Genomic DNA, 25666 nt, shown 5'->3' with positions numbered 1-25666 from the left:
TGTTTTGTAAGGACTTTATATCTCAGATATTGACTGAAGTATCTTATTGGGGCTTGCTGATCGCGCGTCACGTGGTCTGTACAAGCAGCAACCGCGGGGCGTCTTGTTTACGTTGGTTACAGGGTCGGGTGTTTGTGCCGTTTGTATCTGTCCGTCCAATCTCTCATTCCCGGGATTTCATTGTGTGAGGAAGGTCTACTCCAGATATAAGGTATGTAATCACAGAGATGAGACCTAAATGTATTTGAGCAATATGGCTGCTTCGAATCAACAGTCGGCAGTGTGCAACAGCTGCCGGTGTACTGACGCATATGATGTAATGAAATGGCGTCTCTTCGGAAAAATGAAGGCGACATTTCTGAAACCTTGAACGACCATTTTGGTTTGAACCGATTTCAGCTATTGCCGAATGTAAATGATAATACGACTTCAACATTACACTTATCTCGTATTAAACAGAAAGCAACGTAAAATGTTGTCTGGTTTAAACGTAATATGTTGTTTACATGGCTAGTATTGATGTTTACGGTTATAAATGATTTTCTAACGGGACTTTTGGACTATTAAGAAGAGCGGCGTATATAACAGTATCGATTAACGTCAAGTACTAAGGATTCTCGTGTACGAATTGCGTGCTGTATAAGTGAACCGTTAACTCTTCTTGTTCACTGACCATGGAGAGTTGTATTGTCGAGACGACTTGGCCTGTTTAGGCCTGTCTTAGCAAGAGTGCATTAACCCTCATGGTGCCTGGACGTCAGTCAGCCTGCAAACCGCTCAGTGCCGCACTATGCTGACGTCGCGGTTACAAAAACGTATACATTGTATCAAAAGTGTTGCAACGTCTTTATTTCTTCACACAATGTAACCAAATTGTATAACATGCAACTCGAGTTGATTGTCTTTCCAACAGTATCTAAAGTCACCAAATCCAAAAGATCTATGCACTGCCCAGCCATTGATAAATGTGCTGGTATTATAAGTTTCCTACTTTTCCACATTAATCGTAATATGAACGCTCCCGAATATGGCAAGCAAAGTCAAGTAAGCGCCCTTGTTTGAAATCTAAATGACCAATAATTCATATCATTGGCAAGTACATGTCCTAACAGTGATAGACATATGATATTTATGTTGAAGTACACATTCACTGAGAATTTTCCGTGAGTTATATTTACCGATAAAAAAACCCGATGAAATTGTGCGTGTTTTTGACGTCAAAACAAAATTGACGGAAGTGGTAGTGATTAATTCATACGCAGACTGTTTCAAAGATTATGTCACAAAACGAATGACAGTTTGGAATGTATATCGTGAAGAAATCCCAGTTACGTCCATGTATGTTTCAATGACCGTGCTCTTTTATTAGTGATAAAATCAACTTCCGGGTAATTGACATCGTACATTTTCAAAGGACAAAATGTGAAAGATCGCTAAACAGCCCTGACAATACTCAAATTGACATCGCTCAATATCGGGCATCATTGTTATTTCTTAATAATTAACAAGATTATACTAACGTAATACCACCCAAGAGTAAGTACATGTAGATTCAATCAAAATTGTTGAAACGTTTTCATGGGCAGCAAATCTATTCAACAAACCTATTTTCGATCACTCGCAACTCGGGCGCCATATGTCATTGTTTCACTATGAACACCAGAAAACATACATCCTCGTATCAGCTCGTATTTCGCACTTGGCTGCCTAACTTAGACCTTTGCTCAAAATATACTTGTATGGCCAGTCCATGAAATACCACTTTTTCTTTCATTAATTCATTTGATTTATAAATACGACTTTAGAAGTGTATTTACACCTATAGCTAGGTATGTACATGTACATTAAAGGACATACGTGATAGTTTATTTCCACTAGTTTCCCATTCCATCCCATTCTACTGAAGGAAAAGTTTGAAATAGATAATGATCGTAGGTCAATGAAAGTAATGGAATTATTTGTCATAAAAGGAAAAATATATTCTTGGTATTGAACTCCGAAAATTTAACCAGCAAAATCTTACATAAAAATGGTTTATTATGTCTTTCCTTTTTTTTCTTAATTTTGGCCTAGCTAAACAACAGCTTGGAGGGAAGATATACAAATTAAAATGGTGAAAAAAACCCACAAGAATGTATTGATTTTGCTCTTAGACAAATATTTATTTAAAAAGAAAATCTATTTCATACCTAGGATAAAAAACAAAGTAGAATCTAATTACTACTATATGTCACTGGTCGAAGTATTTGGTAATTTAGATAATGCAGAGTGAAAAAAGACATACATATAACTATATAAAACATCAAAACGAAGTCACATTTACACTAAAAACTTTTTGTCTTTCAGAAATTGATTATCTATATATTGTGAGAAGATCTAATTACTTTTACTGTTTATGTTATAAATTGAACCATTCGAGATTCCAATAGATGAAGCTAAAATATTTTAAAATCTAGGTGGTTTAATATTGGATCCATTTTGACAGCTTTCTCACTGTACTCAACTAAATGCATATTATTTTTTTGGAATATCAATTTAAGCCTTCAAACATATATGAAAAGCACATGTCAACATACCAAAATTAGAAAACTGCGCCAAATATTCTAAATATTCTATTCGGTCGCCGTAGACATTTTCCAATCGTGATGTACTAGATATGCTTTCTAGTTCAGTCAAAGAGAATATTGTTATTTGGAAAATGAAACCACGTGTATCCATTATATTACCACAACATTAGATCAGCTGTTTCAAGTGACGTCATCCACGTCACAACACGCGAGGTCAAATCACGCGCACCTGTCCAGACGACAAATTCACAGCGGCGGGAAATCACCGACAGTCTATTAGCCTATTTGAATAAAATTGCAGATTGTAACGAAATAAAATTAATTGTACTCATTGCTGACATTTCAGATGACATATCAAATAAGAGTTGAAGACTTCCAATAGATTATCATACGTTAATCGAGAGTACAGTGTACATAAATAATTTGTAAATCTAATATCATTTTTTGATCTAATATCCATAGCAGAATGTTTGAAAACGAGCTATAATATATTCCATTTTCTGAAGAGATTAGTAATGTGTATTTGATGATATATATGCATACACAATTGGTTATCAATTATCTTCTACAATCACAACATGTACTATGTACATTAGACTCATGGAAAATACTATTTTAGCAAACCAATCACACCGCCATTATCACAGTTTCAATGAGAGGAAAAACAAATCGAAATTGAACTTAAAAGCACAGCGTATCCATAAGCGGTTAATCCAATACAAAAAGGTATTGATGTCATCATTGTAGAAGTTATGTTGATGTTTTCAGTAGTTGCATTATGTTTGTATCGCGTGTACCATCGACAGAAACTGGGCCTGAGCTACCACATGTGGAACCGACCTTGACACAATTTGTTTACAATATGGCGTCGACTCACGTTAGATGTCGTGGCCACACTTCTGAAATCTCCATTTGCGACAAAATGTGAAACAGTTAGGGCAAGTCACTCACACGGTCAGGTAGTTTGAGCAATCACACATGACTCTTAGTCATTTCATATGAAAAAAGTAGCAGTTATTTGTCTGAACGGGCAAGTATGTAGGACAACCTGTAAACAAGAAATCGCGGCACAGATATGAGGCGAACGTGCCCTGTCGATCACTTCGGGCTTGGCCATTCAATGTTTAGGTTTTGATCATGAACCTCCTGCCCATAAATATACACAATACCAACTTAATATTAACGATTATAGCTATCTTTCCATATCTTTGATTTGAATATTTTCTGTAATTCAGCATCATAAATAAGAAGACAATCTGCACTGTCGGTTGGTATGTAGCGCCGTGCTAAATCGCCATGACACCCAGTCGATAAACATATGCAATACTTGGAACAAAAAACTACCGTGGCCGACTAAACGTTAGTACTCTTACGCCAATAACTGTACAGTGGGGACAAGTAAATCATTTCTGATCAGCACGATCAGATTTCTTTTTCAAATTGGCTGTCTGATATAATAATAGTTACGTGTATGTGACATGGGTGCATAATAAACATTGCCTTCTTTCGCTTGGTGTTCAAACATGGCAGAAAAAGACCGAGAAGCGCGGTAACCACATTACTAATCTCGCCATATTTCGCAATCCGAAGCACTGCATAAAATATGAGTTACACGATATTAAAGTTGAGATGATTAGGGTGATGATGGTTATAAATTCATTCAATGTACGTCATAAATGTAATGGAAATATACACTGTCGTTTTCTCATGTGTACCGACCATTCCGCCATTACCGATAGTCGATAAAAGTATACAAAACGTGTAAATAAACTTGTTCATAAGGAGTGAACAGAATTGTATTTACGTGAATAAGTATACAGTTGGGAAAAATATGTCTTTCTGATCACTCAGGTCATATTTTTTCTTATGAACAAGGATTTTGTCTGAAAATATTTACGTGTATGTGACATGGGTGCATAATCAAAATTCGCCGTCATTCGCTTGGTGTTCAAACATGGCAGAAAAAGGCCGAGAAGAGCGGTAGCCACTTTACTAATCTCGCCATATTTCGCAATCCGTAGCACTGTATAAAGTACGAGTTACACGATGTTAAAGCTAAGATGATTTGGGTGATGATGGTTATAGTTTTGACATAGCGCACTCAGTGTTGAATATCAAAATTCACAGTTTAAAAGGGGCATTTTCCCGAGACCATATATGGTCCCCTGGCACTATGCGAGTGTGAAAAGTGAGGGAGCATATATGGTCCCGTGGCACCAAAAGGGTTAAGGTAGAGTTGGGTTGTTACACGCTTTAGTGCTGTGATTGTGAACTGGTTGTTACAAGTTTCGACGAATGGGTTGTATGCCATAAACAACGCGCACTTGTTAGGTATTCATTGCTGTATGCTATACTGTCCATAATGCTATTGATTATTCCAACTGTTTGACGGGCTCATAGTTGTGAATACATTCGGCTATTGTATTGCTAGGTTAGCGTGACCGCACGTACTAACGCTATTCCTGTAGTGGGTGAATGAGTAGAGTTTGATGCCGCTTTGAACGGACATATTACCGCGTCAACGAAACGACGAGGAAAACCCATCCTCACGACACATGTGGACTTTTACAACTTCAGCAAGATCAACATGTTAATCGTGATCAGAAATCTATATCCTGACATAGGTAAGGGAAGCATCTCTGTAGAGAGAATATCGGCGCCTTTGACCTCAGAGCCCCATTCTACAAACGACCCGAGCGAAACGCTTAGAGACTGTATCATAAGATGACATGATATACCACGAAATAAACAGCGTTAACCAAACGTGTAAGTCAGTCACTCACTCTACGCTTGTCGTAGGAGGCAACTGATGGGATCGGGTGGTCAGGCTCGCTGACTTGGTTGATGCATGTCATCGATCCCAGTGATGCGGATCGATGCTCATGAGGTACATCACTGGATTATTTACAGACCGCCGTCATACAGCTGGAATATTGCTGAGTGCGGCGTTTAACAACAAACAAACAAAACAAACACTCACTCTCATTCCGTGTGGGAATACAACAGTGCCGAGTTACTGGGCCTCAGGTATCGCATGGTCGTTCGGTTGTAAGTGTCGACTACAACCAGGGCCCCGTTCCACAAAGCGATCTTAGGGCTAAGTTGATTGTAACTCACTAAGTATGCGATCTAATTTTTTTTGTTACGATCAGCCGCCCGTTCCACAAAGCAATCTTAACTAAGAGAGTTGTAAGTTAAGATCAAAATGCTACGTTACTCCGGACCAACTTAGGATCGATCTTATATTTTGTACCATAACAACAAAGATGGCGACTTTTATTATGATGTGAAAAGAAAGCGTCGTCTGCTAAACATGACCAAGGGAGGCCACTCTAAGGTAAACTTTCATATCTTCATGGCTGAAGATTCCGATCTTTGTTAAGATCGGCTACTTAAGAACTTGTAAAGTTACAATCGCCCTAAGATCGCGTTGTGGAACGGTTTAAACTTTAGCTGAGACAATTTTAAAATCGACGTAAGTCTCTAAGATTGATTGTAGTTACGATAGCTTTGTGGAACGGGATCAGATAGTGATGTGTGATTCTGCGTCATCGTATCATGCTATCAACGACTGGTTTCCAACACCCATTCACTTACTCATTTTTATTTTGCTGACCCACTGAGATACGGTGCCCCAGTTTAACCTGGATACACCACTGAGACACAGTTTACTGACTTGTCCTTAACCAGTCCTTGTCTGCTCCCTTCAATGCTCAGCGCCAGGCAGGGTAACAACAAGTCTTGGCGTGGTGGTGGTATGTGAGAGAGGGTAGCATAGTGGTTAAAACGTTCGCCCGTCACGCCGAAAGCCCGTGTTCTATTCTATACATGGGTACAATGCAATGTCTGAAGCACATTTATAGCCCCTCTCCCCACCCCTGCCTTGATATTGCGGGAATAGTGCTAATAGCGGCATAAAACAATACTCACTCACTAAATACTACACGGATATTGTGGTACAGCCGTGATGATGGCAATAGATGGGCGTATGAAGGGTAGGAATTAAGATACACACATTAATGTATGAGACAGCAGCCTTCGAATTCACGATTCCAAACGGGCAGAAACATTTTGTATTGCTCAAGCAGGAATAGCAGCAAACTCTGAGAACTAGTGAAATGAGGTTCCAGATGTAGACTTACATTTCTAAGGTTGAAAACACCGTCCTCGCGTTCAGTCAAATGCTGTCATGGGAAACATAACTATCTGATCACGCAGAGTAAAATTATGGCCCGATCAATGTACCATACATAGACCGTGGGTTGAATGTTACTGCGGTGACCGTGCACACTGCAAAATAGATTTAGCTGTGACACGCACGGATATTGTACGAACGCTTCAATAGGTTTTCATGTGTAGCACTTTAACGCACTTCATTTTCCATGTAAAAATAATAGGTCCTTAATTGCGTTGACCAATTAATTAATCCAATTTATTGGATGAAATGCCCTTATATTGATTTGAATCATATATAAGTTGAATTATAAAAAAAACCATGTGAATAAACTTGCTCGTTAACTTCCGGTGTTGCATGGACCCGATAGGCTTTCTGAAGAAGTAAAATTTTACACTAATTCAAAATGTCAAATTCAAATGCTAGTGTAAATTACACAAGTGATGCTGTTTCTGATTACTTTCTTTCCACATTAGAGGTGTAAAACAGTTTAAAAAGGTAAATTTGATGTCATTATAATTTAAAGGTAATGTAATTGTTGTTACGTGTCGAAATAAATTAAAGAATTTAGTTTGAAACCACCAAATGGTGTTCAATCAACAAATGTATTACAAAAGGCCTAGGTGTACAGATCAATACGAAGTACTGCACAGCAATTACAATGGCGGTACACAATAGAGTGGGAGTACAATGTTCAATGTCAATATATAATATGATGACAGTGGTCAGTATCAAATAACAAAAGCCAGTGATGATAGCAAAAGTCAGTGATAATAATATATTCACCCGGCAGCGACAGTGGAAATAGGCCTTGGCTAAGAATCCGGGGTGATGAATGATCCTCACACGAAAGCTGGTCTTGATGTCATGTCAAATAAAATGTGGGATAAGACAGGCACGCGCATCTAAAATGATAACTTCCTCACCACTGCTTACATTAAATAGTACAACATTACTGACAACTAATCATTGTCCAAATACAATGCAATGGGCTTCTACCAAATTTCAACAGAAACAATGTAATACAGTTACATTCATTGTTTAACAATAAAATACACTGCCCTATAACATTATAATATAATCGAGACTCGGCCAGACAATCTAGTGATTGACATCATGAGCATCAATTTACACGACTGGGATACGATGACATTCATCAACCAAGCCAGCGAGCCTGACCACCTGATCTCATTAATCGCCTATTGCAACAAGCATGGGTTACTGAAGACCAATCCCAACCCGGATCTTTATTCACGGATCTTTTTTTTGACTGATAACATATCACAGTACCCCAATGGTGAGGCTCGGTGCTCTCAAACTTACAGTAGTCTTACAAACCCATGCAGATATACTCTACGTTTCGTCAGATTTAGTTTCTGGAAATTAATAATTTTCTAGTCCCCTTTCTATGATAAAAAAAACCCCAACATTTTTTATTGCAGCGACTTGACGTTATTCTATTCTCCTTGTTGCCGCCAGTGTATTGGTGACTGTGATGTCCATACAATATCAAACCACTCATTCACTCTTGTAGATTTACAATGGCGAAGGCTGCAGTAGAAGGAGACGTGTCATGCTGGGCTGACCTCGGGCTGGTCAAGGCAGCGTTCAAGCGTGGGGTCAAGACAGGCGCGGCGGCGGGAGGAGACGGAGATAAAGCAACACTCTCAGCTTTAAAAAAAATCATCCCCACAGCAGCGTACAATAATATCCAGACCGGTGCGTTTGCCGCAGCCGCCAAGCCAACAGGGTAAGCAAACACATACACAAAATATATCGGTCAATCTAATACAGTAAACTACGGTTATAACGAACACGCTTATAACGAACTGACTGATATAACGAACTTATTTTTTAGCCCCGGCCATTTGTTGTATATATGCTGTATATGCTTCTAACGAACTACGGTTATAACGAACTACGGCTATAACGAACTAAAATAAGTGGTCCCTTGGAGTTCGTTATAACCGTAGTTCGTTATAACCCGATTTAACATCAGAAAACTGTCAGTCTTTTAATGTACTATAATTTTTCAAAATATTTTTTGGTTCCCGATAAAGGAGTTTAAAAGTATTCTCCGAAACGTTGTGTTATAATACAGAAACTGACATAAATTATTATGATTTTAATCACTGGATTGTCTTGTCCAGACTCGATTATTTACAGACCACCGTCATATAGCTGGAATATTGCTGAGTGCGGCGTTAAACAACAAACAAACAAAACAAACACTCACTCTCATTCCGTGTGGGAATACAACAATGCCGAGTTACTGGGCCTCAGGTATCGCACGGTCGTTGTAAGCGGTGTTACACAACCAACCAACCAACCAACCAACCCTTTTTTCAAAATTCTGGATCGTTTGTGCAAACGTAATGATAATTAAAATCCCTTTCGTGTCCATATACAACAAAGTACTCTTCTAGAATGGTGCTGGCTAAGTGCTGGTACCGTGTGAGAACATGGCCAAGATTCTTTATTTTGAAGGAGGATCCATTATTAAATTACCTTTGATCTTTTGACAGGGGCAAACTGACATTGGCCAAATTTGTCTCCAAAGATTTCTTCCTGAAAATGGCGAAAGGTGACGAGAAAGAGGCAGAGAAGATCGCCAAAAAACTAGCTGCTGATGAACAAGCCAAACAAGAAAAGGAAGCCAAAGTAACCACTTATACTCAGGGGCGAAAGAAACTGATCATTGTGCTATTTGTCGTATTGTACATTATTCGGAGGGAAGTCAAAACTGCCCTTTTCTTTGAATATTTAAAATGTTCCGGTGTTCTACTAGACTTACGAAGTAACCTCAGAATTTCTTAAATGATAATTATTTTTTTCAGACCAAATTAAAACAAATTATCTCCATGGCGACAGTTATAAGATAGATAACTCTACAATGACAGAGATAAATAACTCTATGGTGACGGGGATAAAACACTCTATGGTGCCATATAAAACACGCTATGGTGACGGAGATAAATAACACTATTGTGACAGATATAAATAACTCTACGTTGACAGAGATAAATAACTCTATGGTGACAGAGATAAATAACTCTATGGTGCCATATAAAACACTCTATGGTGACGGAGATAAATAACTCTACAGTGACGGAGATATATAACTCTATGGTGACGTAGATAAATAACTCTATGGTGAGATATATAAAACACCCTATGGAGAGGGAGATAAATAACTATGGTGAGGGAGATAAATAACTCTATGGTGACGTAGATAAATAACTCTATGGTGACATTTTAAACACTATGGTGACGGAGATAAATAACTATGGTGACGGAGATAAATAACTCTATGGTGACGTAGATAAATAACTCTATGCTGACAGATATAAATAACTCTACGTTGACAGAGATACATAACTATGTGGTGACAGAGATAAATAACTATGGTGACGGAGATAAATATCTCTATAGTAACGTATATAAAACACTTTATGGTGACGGACGTAAATAACTCTGCAGTGACGGAGATAATAACTGAATGGTGACGATAGCCACGTCTCCGGGGATAACAATAAACCTATGGTTACAGAGATCAATACAACCAAGTTTTTACTCTTCTTTCCAGGGCCCAAAGAAGACGGATGACGTGACAAGCAGACTCACAGACACATCCAAATACACAGGCGCGCACAAGGAACGGTTCGATGAGGGAGGCAAGGGCAAGGGCAAGGGTGGGAGGGTGGAAGAGGTATCAAACACCGGCTACGTTGGAGGCTACAAAAACGAGGGGACCTACAAGGAGTGAGTGCCCGTGGGACGGTCTAGTCCATCCACCCAGCACTCGACCATCATATAAACTCCGCCGTCACAATGTGAAGTCTGCGATCTGTGTGTGGTTTCAACCCTTCGTAGGATCTTTAGTAACGGCAACGTATGGTCTTTAACAATGAACATGCACCGTTATATCTATCAAAGGGTTGTGTTGATATACATCACCTGCTGTAAGCTTTCTAAATATCAGGGAAGTGTAAAATAGTCTTTTTGCAAAATATATAAATGGAGATAACTGTTAGATTAAGAAATATCAATTTTGAGAAATTATCAATAGTTTGTGAAAATTTAGTTGTCAGGCATACCCTAATGTGCACAGTGTAAGCAACCGCAATATGATAAACTTCGCAATATTTCACTCTGGTTCATAACAGTATTCATGGTTTGAATGTCACCGACGCAGAGCAGTCTATGCATGGTGACGTCTAACATGTGATAGTACCATTCATTTTATGTATTCCAGTCACGTGTCATTATGTAGTTACATTATTTAAATAGTTTGCATACAAAGTTTTAATAAACGTTATTCTAAAAGATAGCTGTCGTATGTTTTTTATCTAACAGAGAAAATATTGACTGTGAAATAACACTGGGTTATCGTCCGAGATTATATTAGTTTCCGGCCGGCGTGATATAGCCTGTATATTGCTGACCTCGATGTAAATAAGAGACAAAACCCTTTCCACATCCAACATAAATCTCTGAATAAAGCAGGGTCGATTGTACGATTCCGACTACATGTATATAATGAGCATGTGTTTATGAATCACTATCAAATAGCGTCGAGACCAGGTGTCCGTGAACAGATGAGCGTATCATGCCCCACCTGTGGCACCCGTCACAAACACATGCAAAGGCGAGTCAATTGTTCATCTGAAAAAAACACGGGAATATATGGCAAAAAAACCCTGAAAATAGGGAATTGCATCGGAAATAATTTTCGTCACAGATGCGTCAAATGTCTTCCACATGTCTACCATAAAACTTTTTGAAAGCTTTACTGAGGCCTTGAATGTTGTAACCTTGATCAAACAACTGCTGAGCAAGTTTTTTAAAATCTTGGTAGAAACAGCATGCTTGATATTGTAAAACAATTTCATTCACTTGCTCAACGATACACCTAACTTCTATATTCTCGAGTTACATTAGAATTTATTTTGGTCTCGTGTGTAAGTATTCCTAGAAAAAACTGCTGATCTTGAAAACAATATTATTACCAAAAAGAAACTATACGCTTAATAACTGGCTTTCACCAAATAATTACATACATTATCAAAGTTTGGCTGAAAACAGTCGCCGGAACACTGCAAGCTGTAGCTCCAAAACACAACTATGATACCCGTATCAAATAAATCACCATCGAGTGATTTAGTGAATTCGGTTTAACGCCTCTTTTAACAGTATTCCAGTATCACGGCGTGTCAGTTTAATGTGGGGAAAAAGCCCGAAGTGATGCAGGTCTCGGACGCTTAGCACTTCGGTGAAACCCATGACCAAGATGGTGGTTTCCGTGTGGAAGGTTAGGTTTCTTAATTGGACCCACCGTGAACCAACCGCTGAACTGTTCAAAGCGGTGTAGAACTAACTACCCAACTAACTATGATTCATTAATCTGGATATTTGTTTGTGCCGACGATTTCCCTTGGAACAGAAGTGTTCAGTTCACCGAGGGATGACTCCAATATGATACGTACATGCAGTGAGTGTGAGTGAGTGAGTGAGTTGGTTTAACGCCGCTTTGAACAGTATTGTAGTAACTGTTATATTACGGCGCATCATCTTGATGTTTGAGGAATACCCTGCAGTGATGCAGATCTTAGACGTTTAACACTTTATGAAACCCACGAGCACGGGAATGTTGTGTCAGCACATAGAAACCTAGAAACAATCGGGGCGAACCGGGATTCGGACCCACAATCATAGATTTCCTGGCGTGGCCAAGGGACGCAACCCTGAACAGCGAATATCGGCGCCTTAGACATGTCCCCCGTACATGTCAATCTCTTGACCAGAACACACTTCCTGGTCAAGACAACTAAACATGGAAGGTCAGCGAGAGGTCAGTGCCAGCTTTATATGCAGCCCAATGGTCGAGTTTTCGGACATGTCAAACCAAACAATGCATTTTTGTCAATGCTAAAAAAACTAATTTATCTTAAAATGGCCAGATGTTCACCAACATTAAAATCTCGTTAATCTCCCCAATAACTCGATACTAAATTTCCCTAAAGACTTACATCCCACAATATGATTTCGAACTACTGATGACTTGATCTAATTTCTGTGGTTCAGAAAGGTAAACAAAATATATTTTAAAACTGTGTTTTGTCGGTTTATTTAGAAATAATAAAAAAACCTAACAATCCAGGAACTATCCTTTCAAAAACAAATCTTGTATGATTGACAAGCGTGACTTGAAAATAACTTTAGATTGAGCAATGGACTCGGGAAGTCCAGTTCAGGCCATGAAAGAGATACAAATAATGTTTCTCATGGTGGTGAGGTGCATCTGAAGCACCGCATACTAATGTTCTTATTTCACTGAATTGTTGGCATTGTCCCACAGATCGTCCGTGGTTTTGTATTTGTTCCAAGGATATCCAGATTGTCCAAATTTCCCCCGAAAAGTTATGTTCCCTTGTGAAAACAATACCACCAGGGTTCCTGGTCGAAGAAGTTTGGTGTAGGATGAGAAAAAATAAAAAAAACGTATGTTTATCTGCAATTATCTTTAGAAAATAGATTTCTTATGTGAATATACCTTTTAATGGCTTAACTAGTCGAGATGATGGTGGTTCAAGATTATTGCGACGCGCGCCGAGCACTAGGCAGGGTAACTTTTTTGGTATGACCTTCCGCTCTCCGGGCAGACGCCCCACCTCTAGACCACGAAGGCGTTCTCTTAACTAGTGAGTGCGACATTGCATGCTGGAATCTGTCTGGATATCTGTGCGCCCTGTGTCTCCGTTCATAAAGCACTTAACATGTAGACACAGAGACTGCAACGGGAGTTTTGTTTATTGTTCTGTTGTGCATGGAATTTCAATAACTGAACAAGATTTACACGTCTCCCCTTAAGCATCTGTTCTTAAAGTATTATCAATTCCGGGAATACATAGAGGCAACACGCAACAGTATTATTTTGAGTAATTCTCACATTGTTTATAGTTTCGGCTTACAGTGAGAGGAGCAAGAAATTGACACAACGTTATTTCGATACAAGCTCTCAAACTACGTTGACAAGAACAATTCACTACAATTTTCAATTAAAATGATTAAGTTTCACAAACTGTAACTGAAAATGTAACGTTAAGTACCATTAGGGCTGTGTTATGCAGCTACGGTCAATATGATAGCACAGTGCAGCAATCAGAAGGAAATACAGGAAAATGTCCTTTGGAAACTAGACGTTTCAACGTCGTGACATATCAGTCGGATATCGGACTCAGGTCCTAGTGGGTGTGTACAGTAGTAGGTACATCTTCTTTGAAGTCTCCATCTCCTTTCGCCTTCATCTGTTTCATGGCCATCTTCATCGGTTCGCCGTTGCTCTCAATCATGGCCTCAAGGTTGCCGTCCAAGTACACGTTGTTGATGGATTTGAGCAGGCGGTCGATGCGGTCTGGGAATTCCTCAACGGTGTGACAAGTTTGGAATTTCGTGCTGCTGCTGCTGCTGATGATGCTGCCGGATGAGGAGGCGGGAGTTGGCGGGGTATTAACACCAACCCATCTCTTGAACCTGTTCACCATGAAGTCAACTATTTCGTAGTCGTTGTTCTTTTTCTTGATGTCGACACGTACGGTGCCGAAGGTGTCGTTGAGGATGGAGAGGAACATGTTGACGAGGATGAAGGTGACCGTTACGACGAAGAAGAAGACGTACACCTTGGTAAGGATGGGCTCCACCATCAGCATTTCATAGATGTCGATCTTACCCATCATCATCAGGATTCCGGACTCAGCTGCCTTGATGAAGGTGGAAAAGCTGAGACTGGTTGACATGAAGGTCTGGTAGAACAGCTGCATGAAGGCTAGGAATACCACCCAGAACATCAAACTGAAGTGAAGGATGCTCTGGGCACAGCTCTCGAGGGTTGATCCGAGCACGGACATACGTTTGTTGAAGCGTAGCAGTTTGAGGAACTTGAGACTCCCAAAGAAGACCAACCAGCCAATCATGTAAGAAAACAGTTCATTCCAATAACCAACATACTGGAATTTCATATATTCATGACCATTGTTTTTCTTGAACTCACTTGTCAGTGTGATTGTTACAAAGAGACGATAGAAATACACAACGATGGCTGCGATAGACATGGTTATAATGGATAGCTCTATCCAGTTCCAGAAGGACCTAAAATACTTTGATCTTTGTTTGGTGAAGTTGCGAGCCTCCTTCATGATAAACGCGATGGTAAAGCAGAAATATATGACCTCGCATACAACCTGGAAATACATCACTGACGTAATGTAGGGAAGAAGCATCGCTGGTTCAAATCGATATGATGCCAGAACCCCTCCGCTTGAAGGGAACTCGGCTACGATGGTGGATATAGCAAATAAGTTCACTTGTGGATTATAGACAGTGAACTCTACAAAAACTGCACGCGTGTATTTGTCAATCCAGTTTTCTTTCTCTAATGTTCTCATGGCTTTATCAAGTTTGTCCTTAGAACCTCTTAGCTCTACGACATACCCCCCTCCACCATAGACTCCGAGAAGTCCCCAGTAGGGGTACCCGTTCAGCTCGGAAGCAGGTGTGTAGGTGTATTCTCTTCGTGCTAGAGTGTTCAGGTCATAGGAACTCCATCTGGCACCATACGCCTTTTTGTCTTCATTGAACATGGAGTAGTCTTCGTTGCACTGTACTATGGCGGAGGACATTACGTTGATCGTACTGCACTGACCTGCAAAGATATATTAGTATATGTAGTATGTGGGTGTTGTTATGCTGTTCAACATTTGATAGGGATACTGAGATAGGAAAATATTTTTGTCATGCATCAAATGCATGTTGGTTTGAATTGGTCTTCAACAAACCAATGGCATGTTTTCTCGTAAGAAGCGACGAACGCTATCGGGCGGTCAGGCTCGCTGACTTGGTACATATGTCATCGTAGATCGATGCTCATGATGTTAATCACTGGAGTGATCACAGATCATATGACTCTATGAAGCTGCCATTCCCTTGATTTCTATGAGTAGGTGTACTCAAAACGTTCTCGTGAAAGTGATTGATTGATTGTTATTTTACGCCGCGGGTAGCAATTTGCCAGTCCTGGCCAGGTAGACTACTAGTTTGTTTCTATGAGCAACACAAGATGGTACACAAGGTTTTGTTTTCGTTTGTTTGTTTGTTTATTTGTTTTCTCTATATGACTACTGGGACCTCCGGACAGCCTCGTAAGAAATGTCTGCCTATGTGCGCGGTAGGATTTACACTTACCTCCAAATACGTATACTTTATTTAATCGAAAGTGAACATTGAATAAGGATTCCAGATCGAAACCATAACCGGTACGGGTTTTGGAAAACAAGATGGCGTCCTCTTCGAAATTACCACCGGTTTCTTATTTCGAAGTTTACTTTCAATTGCATAAACACACATAGTAAGGCAAGTGGTTAAGGTAGAGAGAATGGCATATAATTGTAAGAAATGCTATAATATGGTTTGTAGCCAATCTGGGTAGGATTATGTAGAAGTCATCCACCAGCGCACACTGGCAGATGGTTTTATTGACGGGCAGATCAGTAGCCCACAGTAAAGACATATAGAAATACCAGAGGGGATTCTGGGTATGACTATAGGTCCCAACAATCCGTGCTTATCGAAAGATGCGGCTAAGTGGTTGGGCTTTTCAGGCTCGCTGTCTTGACAGGCTGCATGTTATCACATCCCAATTGCCTACATCAACTTTCGTGATGTCAATCACTGGATTGTCTTGTCGAGACTCGATTATTTACAGAAACAGAAAATAGAAAAAAAATTATATTGAAAATATCGTAAATTTGGAAGTGGTGAAGGGATACGGTAACGACGGGAAGCTAGTTTGTAGCTAGTATGGGTTTTGGCTACTAACCTGTTTTAACCCTCAGTTGTCGCATGGTGGCATACCCCATGATTCTGGACACTTTGTCCCCGATGAAGCCTCGCAGGAGCAGGGCAGGGTCTTTGTTGTAGTAGTTGCCTGCACGGAGACTGCTCACCAGACCACTCTTTGCCCAAAGCCAGAACTCTTCAGTGTTGTGAATCTGGAAGTTGATTTAAATGTGTAGCGGTCTGCAGTCAACAGAGAAACACGAATTATCGTTCTTGGATTATTATGGCGCGTTCGTTAAACTGGTACCCGCTAAGAAGCTATTTAACATATCTGTTTGTATGTAAGACACGTTCCGAAACGTGGATGTTTCTTCCATGAAATGAAACTCTATTTAAAACTGTATTTCCAATGCTGTTTCAGGAAGCGGAAACTGCTGTCGATGGTGGTGGTGGTGGCGGCGGCGGCGGCTGTGTTTTGTTTGAAGAAAAATAATCTGTTGCCGAAAATGCTGGGAAAAAGTAATTCATCCTCAAGAAAAATAGCTGCAGCCCCCACCCCACCCCAATAATAATAATCCACCAAGCAAGCAATTATAGCAACAATTAGACTTTGGCAACCTCTGAATACGCCATAAATTTCGTAGATTGCACGTTAATTCTGAATACGCGGGGGCACGGGTGGCCTAGTCGTCTAAGGCGCCGCAATTCGCTGAGCAGATTTGCGTCCCTTGGACTCTCCAGAATCCTATGATAGTGGGATCGAATCCCGGTTCGCCCCGATCATGTTTCTAGATTTGTCAACACCATACCAGTACTCGTGGATTTCACCAAAGTGGTAAACGCTTAAAACCTGCATCACTTCGGGCTTTCCTCCCACAGTAAGCTGACACGACGGGATATAACTGAAATATTGTTCAAAGCAGCGTTAAACCCAACTTCACTCACTCGGAATACGCTATACATTTATCAGATTGTACTTTACTTCGGAATACGCCATGCATCATTACTGATGACCTAAGATTATCGTCATTGGCTAACCTCTGAAAACCACTGCAAGGTGTCATTGTTCTTGATGATCATCTTCTCCAGGCTGTCTTTGTAGTAGAAGCTGTCCGGGCTCCTGTTCCGGTAGCTGACGACCATCAGTATCCACAGGAAGAAGGAGTAGAAAACGATCTCTCTGATGATGTCCCACATCTTGATCTCATTCAGCCTCTGTCTCCTCGCCTTCTGCAGCACTGTGGGATCGGGCGGCTTGTACCCGATCTTCTTAGGACGTGCAGCCCCGTAGGCTGTGGACAAGGAGGTATACTTCCAACCAACTCATATTGGAAACAAACCAAATATTACACACAGAGTCGGGCACCTGTCTTTTTCTTTGTCAGTATTTCAGGTATATGACGGCGTTCTGATAATAATCGAATCTAAACTCGACAAAGAGTGATTGATAATATGAGCCACGCCCCACGCCTGGCATGCCAGGAACCGATTATCAAGAAAATTCCCGATAATGTTTCTAGCTTTGTCAGCATCACGCCACTACTCCTGGGAGACCTATGATAGTGGGTCCGAATCCCGGTTCGCCCTGATTATGTTTTCTTGGTTTGTCAGCACCACACCCGCGCTCGTGTGTTTCACCGAAGTGGTAAACACCTGAGACCTGCACCACTTCAGGCTTTCCTCTAACATTAAGCTGACACGCCGTGATATCACTGGAAAACTGTTGAAAGCGGCCTTAAAACCCAACTCACTCGCTCACTCATTAACCCTATGACATTCAACTTTTGAAGTAAAATCGTACAGAAATGTGTCTAATAAAGAACTAGGTACTCGATAAGATTCGGCTTTTCTGGAAAAAACACTAAACTGTAAATATTACGTTAAAAAGCATTTAGCATCTGCTGCTGGTGCTTGGGCCAATGCTCTATGTAGTGGGATTCGTATTGTCCATGCATAAGGTCACAGAAGTCAGAAAAACTGGAATGAAAGAATGACACCCAGGTACAGTACTCAGTCTACCAGTATGGACTCTTGACATTTTGAAACATACCTCCAAATGGGGATTCCGGATTAGAATAGGTCCCAAGCATCCTATGTTGGTCACAAGAGGGAACCAAATGGATCAGGTTTTCAGTCCTGACGGCGTGGATCGTTGTTCAGAATATTAATCACTGGATTGTCTGGTCCAGACTCGATTATTTACAGGGTGTGTAATATAGCTGCAATGTTGTTGAGTGCGGCGTTAAACAACAAACACACAAACAAACAAACAAACAAACAAACAAACAAACAAACACCATTCATGCCTGGGTTATGCTAGTGATCCAGTGAGCGGGTTGGTTGGCAGGTAAGGCGAGTGAGTGAATACACCTTGAAATAAATCTGCCAGAACATAGAACACCCCATTTCGTCTTAACGTAGGTATATAGATAATGTCAACACAATACAAAGTCTCTGTCATATAAAGTGTCAGGCAAATATAAAAATATTGATAACGGCAACGAGAGCATCGAACAGTTATCAAAGAGATTAAATATATACATACACAAATGATATTCAAGATGTGAATACACCGGATGTTAAACGCTAATATAAAATAAACCCTACCTTGCTTCTTTAAATAATATCGTGATGGCATGATTCAGTGATTAAATGTCATCCAAACCATCCTGGCTCCAGTACACCCATGTGCATGGTCTCTTCACGCACGAATTACTGTCATAAATACATGATTCACAATATCATGGAATCAAATTAAAAAGCAGAACCTATTTATACACATCCCCATGGCACACAAGCAGTAGGCAACACGTGGCACACATTCTCCAAAACACACGGTTGTAGGACGCAGCCCTGGCGCATGCCTTCATACAATAGCACCACATTGAAAACACATGGTGATCACCACCGTTGAACAGCGTAGTCTAAACATGCTTGTAACATGTCCGCTGCTGTAACAGGCCATTTGGTGGAGGAAGGATGTATTTCATTCAGGAGGGGAAGGTGTTTGATTATAACGTCAATATGTGAGTCACATTAAACATGTATGTATTTTACTTGGAATGCAAATATATCAATATGCTTGCTTTTATCTCTGGCGAACAGCATTCTGTTTTTCTTCAAGGGCGCATGTGGGTAAGTTGCACGTGGCACCCCAAATGCATTAAAGTGTGTGCCTCTCAAATGCTTGTTAAATCGTGTCCACATTTGAAAGGGCTATCAGCAATAGAAGCATGTACATTGAGTGCAAGAGGCGAGCTAAGAGCAATGCGCCTGTGTGTGTGGATATTGTTGTATTACAGGAACCCCCAAGAGGGCAGGTTAACATTTCCACCAATGTCCTATAATCTATGCCTACGTCAAGAAATATTCCAAACTCAGTTCACATTGCGAACCGATATCATTTTGTGTACACTTACATCCCTTCTATAAATTATATACTACTCAAAAGAAGTTAAGTACCATCAGATTCTTTCATGTTATTATAGTTAATCTGCCATGGCATGCGTGAGTGCGTGCGTGTTTTCGTGTGTGCGTCTAAATCATTTGGCAATTTGTTTACCACAAACATAACCTGACCATCACGACTAATTGTTTCGCGAATCACATGCATTCATCTTGCAATTTATATGTTAAATGCATACACCCACTCTTCCCAAGTTTCCTGAAAACTGTATCCGCGTTTACAATAACAGCGAAAAAAGATTTCCCATAACCATACGAAATCTTACGATTCCGACTATATCATAAACATGCGTTTATGAATATCTCTCGAAAAGTGACAAGAGGTTTTCTCTATAAGTGAGGATATCCGCCCCACCGGTCATCCGTCGCCAATACCAAGGCAAGTCATATGTTCACCTGAATAAACATGAGAACATATGGTACAAAATAGGGAATATCGAACCAGCTATTATTTTGGACACTGATTCGTCAAATTTGGTAATGTGCCCCACAAGTCTTCCATAAAACATTTTAAAGATTTACTTAGGCCTTGATGTAAACCTAGTCAAATAGTTTTGAGCAAGAGTCGTATGACGCTCAATGAAATCCTTGTAGAAAGAGCATGCTCGTTTGTACCTCAAACATTGTAAGGGATAGACTCCACAGAGATGCTGATATTGCTCGACGGAAAGGGAAAGCTGACTACTGGAAATTTGAAGTAATCCCTTTAGTCATACATTCTTGTGGAAAGTTTTAGTCTTTCTAAACGTGTCTTCGTGGTCTCCTTTTATTTCTAGTTCAGGTGGGTAGATAAGTCGAAGGGAATTGGCTATTTGACCATTGTAGAATGATATCAGATCATCGATCTGCAACCTGCACCACTTCGGTCTTAGCTTTCACATAAAGCTGATATAACTGAACTGCATCAACGGCGTTAAACCAAACTCACTCACTCCCGTCAAGAAATACCCTGTACGACCATGCACTCCTGCTTACCGTGGACCTGGTTGTGGAGCAGCTCTTCGTCATACTCCATCCGGGAACCCTCCTCATCTTCGGGCCGGTCGTCCTCATCATCCCCAGGCTTCTTACAGATCAGGGAGAAGATGACGACAGTCAGAAACACCTGCAGCAACAACGTGGACGTTACTGAAAGAATATTCTGTAAACCTCTGTCAGCTAGAAGTCGTGGTTGTGTTTGAATTGGTTATTCGTCCTCATAAAATATCATCTCAATGTCTTTCAAGATCAATTCGGACATTTACGATTTAATTTAGATGTTACTAGGTTCAACTTGGATACCCCACTTAGACACAGTAGAGCCGACCAGTCTTGTTATATCCTCTTAATGCTGAGCGCTAGGCAGGGTAAAAACAAGTACCATCTTTTAACGATTTTAGCTTTGACAGATCGAACACATTATAATAAATGGTGTCCTTTTATGTCACTATATAACAATCTGTTACATTTACTATGTTAAACTCACTCCTTGTAAGGGCACTCTTAAAGGATCATCGGGGGCGGTGGTTAAAGCGTTCGCTCGTCACGCCGAAGACCCGGGTTCGATTCCCGACATGGGTACAATGAGTGAAGCCGTGATATTGCTGGAATATTGCTAAACGCGGCGTAAAACCATACTAACTCACACACTCACTCACACTTAAAGGATCATCCGTCTACTCACTTTTATAGGTTCAGTGATGAAGATAGATGTAATGAAGGACACCAGCATTGAGGTAACCCATTTCTTGACCTTCTCGTCCCGGAAGCTGATTCCGTAGAACGTCACTATGGCTGCCGAGGCGAATGTGACCGCCCACAGCAGGACCCAGGCAAGATAGCGACAGAACCAGGGCAGTTCAATCTTCTTCCTTCCATGACTTCCCTGGGACATGCTGCTAGGGGATCTCTCTCTCAGACTGGAACAAGAACTGCCAGGCCTTGATGGCTGGACCTGACTCAACTTCACCCCCTTCAGAGACTCACTGCCAACCTCGGCTTTGACGTCAGAAAGTGACGTCGAGCACCTGCTTGGGGCATTTCTCAGTGCTTCTTCAACACGGGAAGGCCTCAGTCTCCTGGCTCGAGATTTCCTGAACAGCATGACGATGACAAAGTTGATTGGGAAGACGACCAGGTTGGCTATCAGGCCGACGTAGACCTGTAATTGAAGTAGGTATATATGTTACAGTCAGCCTGAAATCAGGCATTTCGTGAAAGGATTAGTTCATTTCATTCACATATTTCACATACTCATGTAGGAGGTTTACAGCGAGATTTTCTTGCATCATGAAATTTTGGATGCATTTGAATACACACATATCTCACAGTAAGACACAAAATTGTTACTTTCTGATTGTCACTCACCTGAATATTTGTCGTGGCAATTTAAACTACGAGGGGCGTTCAATAAGTTTTGAAATTTCAATATAAGACCAAGTCGCAGAATATCTTTTGCACTTATATTTTTCAATGTAATCTCCATTCACCATGATGTCTGGGTTCGAACAGTTAAATCACCCACCCTACAGCCCAGACTTAGCCCCCAGTGACTATTTCCGGTTCCGGCAAATGAAATCTGCCCTACGTGGAAGACACTTTCAGGATGACGAGGACATAAAGGCTTCCACAGAGGCGTGGTTAGAGTGCCAATCTGCGGATTTCTATAAAAGTGGATTAACAGCTTGAAGGACAAATGGAATAAGTGTACTGAGGTGAATGGAGATTATATTGAAAAATAAAAGTGCAAAAGATATTCAGCGACTTGGTCTTATATTGAAGTTGCAGAACTTATTGAACGCCCCTCGTACGGCGCACTTCAGTTTGGCCTAAAACACTTACAACACTTGGGAAACATTAAGTATTTGAGGGCGGTTACTGTTTGGAGTCTGGGTGTCGCTGAATAAATCTCAGTACACAGTGAACGTCTATTAGTATTGACCCCTTTCATCTGGAAACCACTGACTACTGCTGTTTGGAGCGAAACCATACAGAGCTACATCACTCCGGGACGCATAGTGGTTAAAGCGTTGACTCGTCACGCCGAAGATCTTGGTTCAATTGCCCACATTGGAACATTGTGTGAAGAACATTTCTGTGTTCATCATGGTCATCTGTCTGGAACATGGCTTAACTCATTACTGACTCATTTATATTATTCACCATTCGTTAATCCGGACATTTGCTAAACCGGACGTCTTCACAATGAACTGTTCTGTCAAGATTGAAAGTACTCCACTAACCAGATTTCCCAGATTCAGGTGCTACCAAGCTGATGTACAAGCTGAAGAATATGTACCTGTTTCGGACTGAGAACAAACGGTCCAAATGTGTAGTCTGTCCCAGCCTTGTCTTCGTGTTTTTCATAGAACATGGCGTTGACCAGCATGGTGGCAGCCAAGAGACTCAGGCAGCAGGACACTCTCTGGACACGGGTGAAGCGACTCTGAGGGGGGCGGGTGACCACAGAGAACCAGAGGTGACCATCGGCTAGGTCCTTCATACCTTTCTCAGAGAAGAGGTGTCCGAACTCCGCCAACTCGGCGGGTCCAGTCACAGGGACCACACGGTCAACCTGCAATGATGATAATGATGATGATGATAAAAATAATAATAATAATGCTGCTGCTGCTGCTGCTGCTGCTGATACTGATTTAGTTAGTACTGATATACAAATGGAATCTGCTCAAACATTTTGCATGAGTGAAAAATATCCTATTATGTAGATCTTTTGAATTCGTTGACCTCTTTTAAACTCGCCAAGTTTGTATTTGACCAGTGTTGAACGTATAAGACATACGCTTCCGGCAGTTCTCCCATTCACGCAGAGTTGCCGTGATATGTTTGAAATACTGTTCAAAGCGGTGTTAAACCAAACCGAACCTCTTTCTGAAGGCTTGAAGGAATATTGCCCCCAAACCATAGGTCGCCAACTGAACTTTTCAAGTTCGATGGAGTGGTTGAGCGACTTTTGTTTAACGCCGCAGTCAGCACTACTTCAGCCACATCATCAACATCGGGTGCATTCAAATAAGATCTAATTGTTACTTCAATGTTTGGTTATACTGTATGAAGCACCTGTCCATCGGCAATTGCAAGTAGAAATGACTCTCAAATAACGCACCTGCCAATCGTCAATTGCCAGTAGAAATGGTTCTCAAGCGAGACACCTGCCAATCGTCAATTGCCAGTAGAAATGGTTCTCAAATAACACACCTATCCATCGTCAATTGCTAGTATAAATGACTCTCAAATAACGCACCTGCCCATGGTCAATTTCTGGCATATATTATTCTCATTTAACGCACTTAACCATCACTTATTGCTGGTATAACCGGTTCTCAAATAACGCACCTGTCCATCGTCCTCCTCGACAGCGAACCATCTGTTACAGATGAACGTAAACTTCTGGTCGGTCTGCACGTCTCTGACAACGAGGTACTTCAGGTACCACGACCCGAACTTGCCTTTGCCGGAGTTGTCGTGCCACACACGGGCGTAGTTCAGAGATCCCAGTGGGCTGGGTGAGGAAGTGGGTCAAGTTGTTGAATGCGAAACGAAATAAAAGCAAATGAATACATTTTCTGGAATATACAATATTGCTTTAAATGACGCTTGACACTCGCTATCTCGGTTAACGAATCTTACGGCCATTTGTGGACAGCCTTGTTACAGCTTTGGCTGGTCACGCAAAAGTCCCTTATCACACAGACCGCCGGACACTGTATCTCAGAAATGATTATTCCTCAACAAAGGTATCTAGTCTCAGATGGCCCAGGGTATTTAGTCTCAGGTAACAATCTCCCAAGACATCCACTTCTAAGGTATATTCAAGTCAAGGAAATATATAACGTCAATGCCTGGGAATAACCAGTCTCAATTATCCCCAGAACAGATTCCTTTAAATGGAAGGGCAAAATAGCAGTAAACATTATATGAGTGAGTGAGTGAGTGAGTGGGGTTTTACGCCGTTTTTAGCAATATTCCAGCAATATCACGGAGGGGGACACCAGAAATGGGCTTCACACATTGTACCCATGTCGGGAATCGAACCCGGGTCTTCGGCGTGACGAGCGAACGCTTTAACCACTAGGCTACCCGACCGCCCCTAAACATTATATGAATGGATCATTGAAAATCAGTGAGGACTCCATGTGTTCGTGATAAGGAAATAATGTCCTACCGGTATTAAAGTACACCATGCCTTCCTTGGACATTTCATGCTTTGTGAAAAAGTACACGGGTTGTGTTTCCTGTATATGATTATTATACTTATGATGCTTATTATTGTGGTATCTCGCCATGCAAATGGCTGAAATTGTGCAACTCATTTCACTCATTGCCCACCCTACCAGTGCACAGCCATGAGGAAGGAGTCCACTCCGCCTCGGGTGTAGACTTTCCGTCTGTCATCACTGAGCATGCGCGCATCTGTCTCGTCGTTGTCACCAGACAGAATGATGAAAACCTGAAACAGCATGTGTAATCGTTAAAGAAATTAGCTATCTGATTGGATAGTCGTCGCCTTGCAAAGTCAGCTCATCGGCCTGTACAAATATCATGACGTCATAATGTTTGATGTGACGTCACTTACTTGAGCCTCTTGATCCTATGAACATGGCGGTAAGTCTGATGGGCAGGACATAGA

At 41.0% G+C, this 25666-nt stretch overlaps 2 protein-coding genes across 2 annotated transcripts in view; one reads left to right on the top strand and one right to left on the bottom strand.

Moving 5' to 3' along the window:
- LOC139467977 (tubulin polymerization-promoting protein homolog) lies at positions 1 to 11071 on the top strand. Its single transcript, XM_071249601.1, has 4 exons — positions 1 to 211; positions 8276 to 8491; positions 9267 to 9402; positions 10328 to 11071. The coding sequence occupies exons 2-4, from the start codon at positions 8283 to 8285 to the stop codon at positions 10505 to 10507; spliced, it is 525 nt and encodes a 174-aa protein (XP_071105702.1). The 5' UTR covers positions 1 to 211; positions 8276 to 8282; the 3' UTR covers positions 10508 to 11071.
- A 2901-nt stretch (positions 11072 to 13972) lies between these two features.
- The window catches only part of LOC139467573 (uncharacterized), a 50331-nt gene continuing 38637 nt past the window's right edge, over positions 13973 to 25666 (bottom strand). The window contains exons 30-37 of the mRNA XM_071249110.1: positions 25371 to 25486; positions 24373 to 24538; positions 23318 to 23593; positions 21704 to 22180; positions 21016 to 21145; positions 17614 to 17867; positions 16616 to 16787; positions 13973 to 15442 (exon numbers count right to left, since the gene is read on the bottom strand). Coding sequence (XP_071105211.1) covers positions 13986 to 15442; positions 16616 to 16787; positions 17614 to 17867; positions 21016 to 21145; positions 21704 to 22180; positions 23318 to 23593; positions 24373 to 24538; positions 25371 to 25486 — 3048 coding nt within the window. The 3' untranslated portion in view covers positions 13973 to 13985. The remainder of the gene's footprint in view (positions 15443 to 16615; positions 16788 to 17613; positions 17868 to 21015; positions 21146 to 21703; positions 22181 to 23317; positions 23594 to 24372; positions 24539 to 25370; positions 25487 to 25666) is intronic.

Source organism: Haliotis cracherodii, unplaced genomic scaffold, assembly GCF_022045235.1.
Source record: "Haliotis cracherodii isolate W230 unplaced genomic scaffold, xgHalCrac1.p SCAF_2, whole genome shotgun sequence".
Lineage (NCBI taxonomy): Eukaryota > Metazoa > Mollusca > Gastropoda > Lepetellida > Haliotidae > Haliotis > Haliotis cracherodii.
This window is presented reverse-complemented; position numbering and strand designations above follow the sequence as displayed.

What these genes read in the sequence shown, in the direction of transcription:
- LOC139467977 (XM_071249601.1), top strand. Translation starts at nt 8,283, where the DNA reads ATGGCGAAGGCTGCAGTAGAAGGAGACGTGTCATGCTGGGCTGACCTC. An exon ending in GCAGCCGCCAAGCCAACAGG is followed by an intron (nt 8,492 to 9,266) that starts GTAAGCAAACAC and finishes ATCTTTTGACAG; the next exon opens with GGGCAAACTGACATTGGCCA. An exon ending in AACAAGAAAAGGAAGCCAAA is followed by an intron (nt 9,403 to 10,327) that starts GTAACCACTTAT and finishes TCTTCTTTCCAG; the next exon opens with GGCCCAAAGAAGACGGATGA.